Here is a 2,659-nt window from a genome sequence, read left to right on the forward strand (position 1 = left end):
CCCTTTCCTTCACTGTTCTGTGTTTTTTTTTTCTATTTCTATGTTGTAATTACTAGGCTCTTGGGAAGGACAGGAGTCAACATTTTTTTGAGTGTGCAATTTTCTGAAACTTGTATATTAGAAGGCAGCATATGTTGCAGTTTTACTATTACCAGAATTTGAAGTTATTGTTTCCATTGCAAATCAACTATCATTAATTGTTTTCCAGTTTAAATTATATAAAATATTTCTTGCTCTAGTGTGTAAACTCATAGATGTAACTAGTAAATCATTTCCCATTTGAGTTTGTTGTTACAATTTTCAATGTATTGTTCGTTCATTGGAATTACATATTTACTGTGAAATCCTAGGTTTTATAACCAGTTCTCATGGGACCTTTATGCAGTATATTGACTCATCTTCACATTTGTTGCAAACATCTTTTAGTCTTTTGCTTTCACTCTAAAGTTGTTTATTTTATAAATTAGATTATATTGAATATTTTTGTCTGCATCATGATTTTAAATTTTGATAAGTTATTGCCACTCCAGATAAGTTATATTAAGTAAGATTTTAATTTTTGTTTTACCAAATTTAGTTTTTATGAAACACTTGTAAAATAATTTTGTAGTGCATTTTGAGAGCAAAGAAAATGCCTCTGTGTTTTTATCTTATTCTTAGAATACTTAGAGACATAAATTTGGGTTGATATTTTGAACTGAACATATTCTCATTTTGTCAAATCTTTTGAAATAATAAAAGTCAGGTAAAATATTCTTGTGTTTTTCAGATTATTGTTCGGTTGTTACAATTGTGGACCAGACAAATGTAAAGTTAACCTGCCTACTCTTTAGTGGAAATTATGAAAGCCTTCCAATAATTTATAAAAATGGAGATATCGTTCGCTTTCACAGGCTGAAGGTATAATTGATACTGTCTAGAACTTATATTTTTTAAGAGAGTACTGTATTCACTAAAACTAGTTAGCACTAATTACGTGGTTGCTTCGTTAGAACATGACATCAAGCATTTTCAAGAGATCAGAAGAAATGTAAGTCATATCAGACTTCAAATAATGTATATTAGGGGTCCTCTTTATTTGAGCAAGCTGCCTGCCTTTCTTCCATGCAAATGTGTTAGATGCCATGATTCAGACTGGTTGTGCTCTGTCTTCTTGCTTCTAAATATAGATCGATGTTTTAAATGTTTTCCATGCAGAGTTTAATACAGAACTTTGTTTTAAAAAAAATCTTAGGTCAACAACAACAAAAGTGTACAAAAGATTGGGAGATTGTATTATTCTTTCCTGATTTTTGTATTAATTCTGGTACAATGAAAGGATTGAGAAATTAAGCATAAAATCAAAACAAGTTGATCAAATGTGTTAAAATGTGAACAGATACTTAGATAATTTTAAAGTTCTGCTAGCAGTTAAATAATTAAATATAAGAAAACCTTTGATATAAAAGTAAAGCTATTAAGTAGTATGTGTGTTTTTTAAATCAATTTTTCAGTATTTTAATATTTTCAGTCCCTTAGGTTGTAAGCATTTTAGTCCCTCATCTTTTCCTCCTGTTACATGGGTTTCCATGCAACCCCTTCATTATCTTGGTTGTCTTTTTTTTCTAACTACTTCAGTTTGTTTGTGTCCCTCATGGTCAACATGATACCTATAAATGAGCACAATATTCCAGGTGTGTACTGCTCTATGATGGGAATTCCATCTCTTAATCTATCAGTACTTTTTCCCTCAGAATAGATGAATAGTAGAGAATATGTTCATAAAGATAAAAATGAAATACAATAGCACTATATTACAGTTTTATTCAAATTTCACAAAGTAGGTTATTTTTCACACACTGTGGGGTCCTGTAATATTCATATTCAGACAGCACATCCTCCACTTCTAATGTTTCTAGTTTCTCTTCTGTTGTTGAATTGAAGTAGAATATACATTTCCTGGTTCATATTCATAGTGTAAGCATATTCATAGAACTAGCACTCTAGAAACTTCCTTCATATCCCCACCCAAGGCTGCCATTAACTTTCTCCACCTTCAGTAGTAAATAGTCTTGTAACTTTTAACAACATGTATTACTTTCATCTGTGTTTGTTTTTTTATATAAAGAGGATAGAATATAGTTTTTTGCTTTTTATTTAATGTATGGTTTATGTTTGTTTTATTCAACCATATTACTTTGTATAGTTTTATTTTGCTCATTTTCATTGCCAAATGGTATTCCATTGTGTGACTACATCAACACTGTTGATTTGATTCTTGGAATCCTCTACTCTAGAGGTCACCAAACTTTCAGACCTTACAGACCACCAGTGGTCCGTGGAACACCGGTTGGCAACCACTGCTCTATTCTACTGTTGAATCCTTTAAATTATTCTTTATTTTAGTTAGTGTGTGCTTGATTTTCTGACTGGTCCTTTTTCATGTGTTTGACTTTCTCACTAAGATACTTGAAGCTCTCATGGTCTTGAGTAACCTTATAACCGTGGATTTGAACCCTGTATCCAAAAGTTTGCTTGCTTCCATTTCTTTCATTTGAGACATGTTTCTTTGTCTCCCAATTTTGGCTACTTCCTTGTGTTTATTCTATGTATTTGGTAGAGCTGCTATGTATTTTGGAATTGGTAGAGTGGCTTTGTGTAGTAGGTGGCCTGTAAGGCC

The 2,659-nt window shown here is 31.6% G+C and overlaps 1 protein-coding gene across 1 annotated transcript in view; it reads left to right on the plus strand.

Moving 5' to 3' along the window:
- The window catches only part of POT1 (protection of telomeres 1), a 57,182-nt gene that overhangs the window by 11,122 nt on the left and 43,401 nt on the right, over positions 1–2,659 (plus strand). The window contains exon 4 of the mRNA XM_015564333.1: positions 770–900. Coding sequence (XP_015419819.1) covers positions 770–900 — 131 coding nt within the window. The remainder of the gene's footprint in view (positions 1–769; positions 901–2,659) is intronic.

The sequence above is a fragment of the Myotis davidii genome, unplaced genomic scaffold (genome assembly GCF_000327345.1).
Source record: "Myotis davidii unplaced genomic scaffold, ASM32734v1 scaffold179, whole genome shotgun sequence".
NCBI classification, from domain to species: domain Eukaryota; kingdom Metazoa; phylum Chordata; class Mammalia; order Chiroptera; family Vespertilionidae; genus Myotis; species Myotis davidii.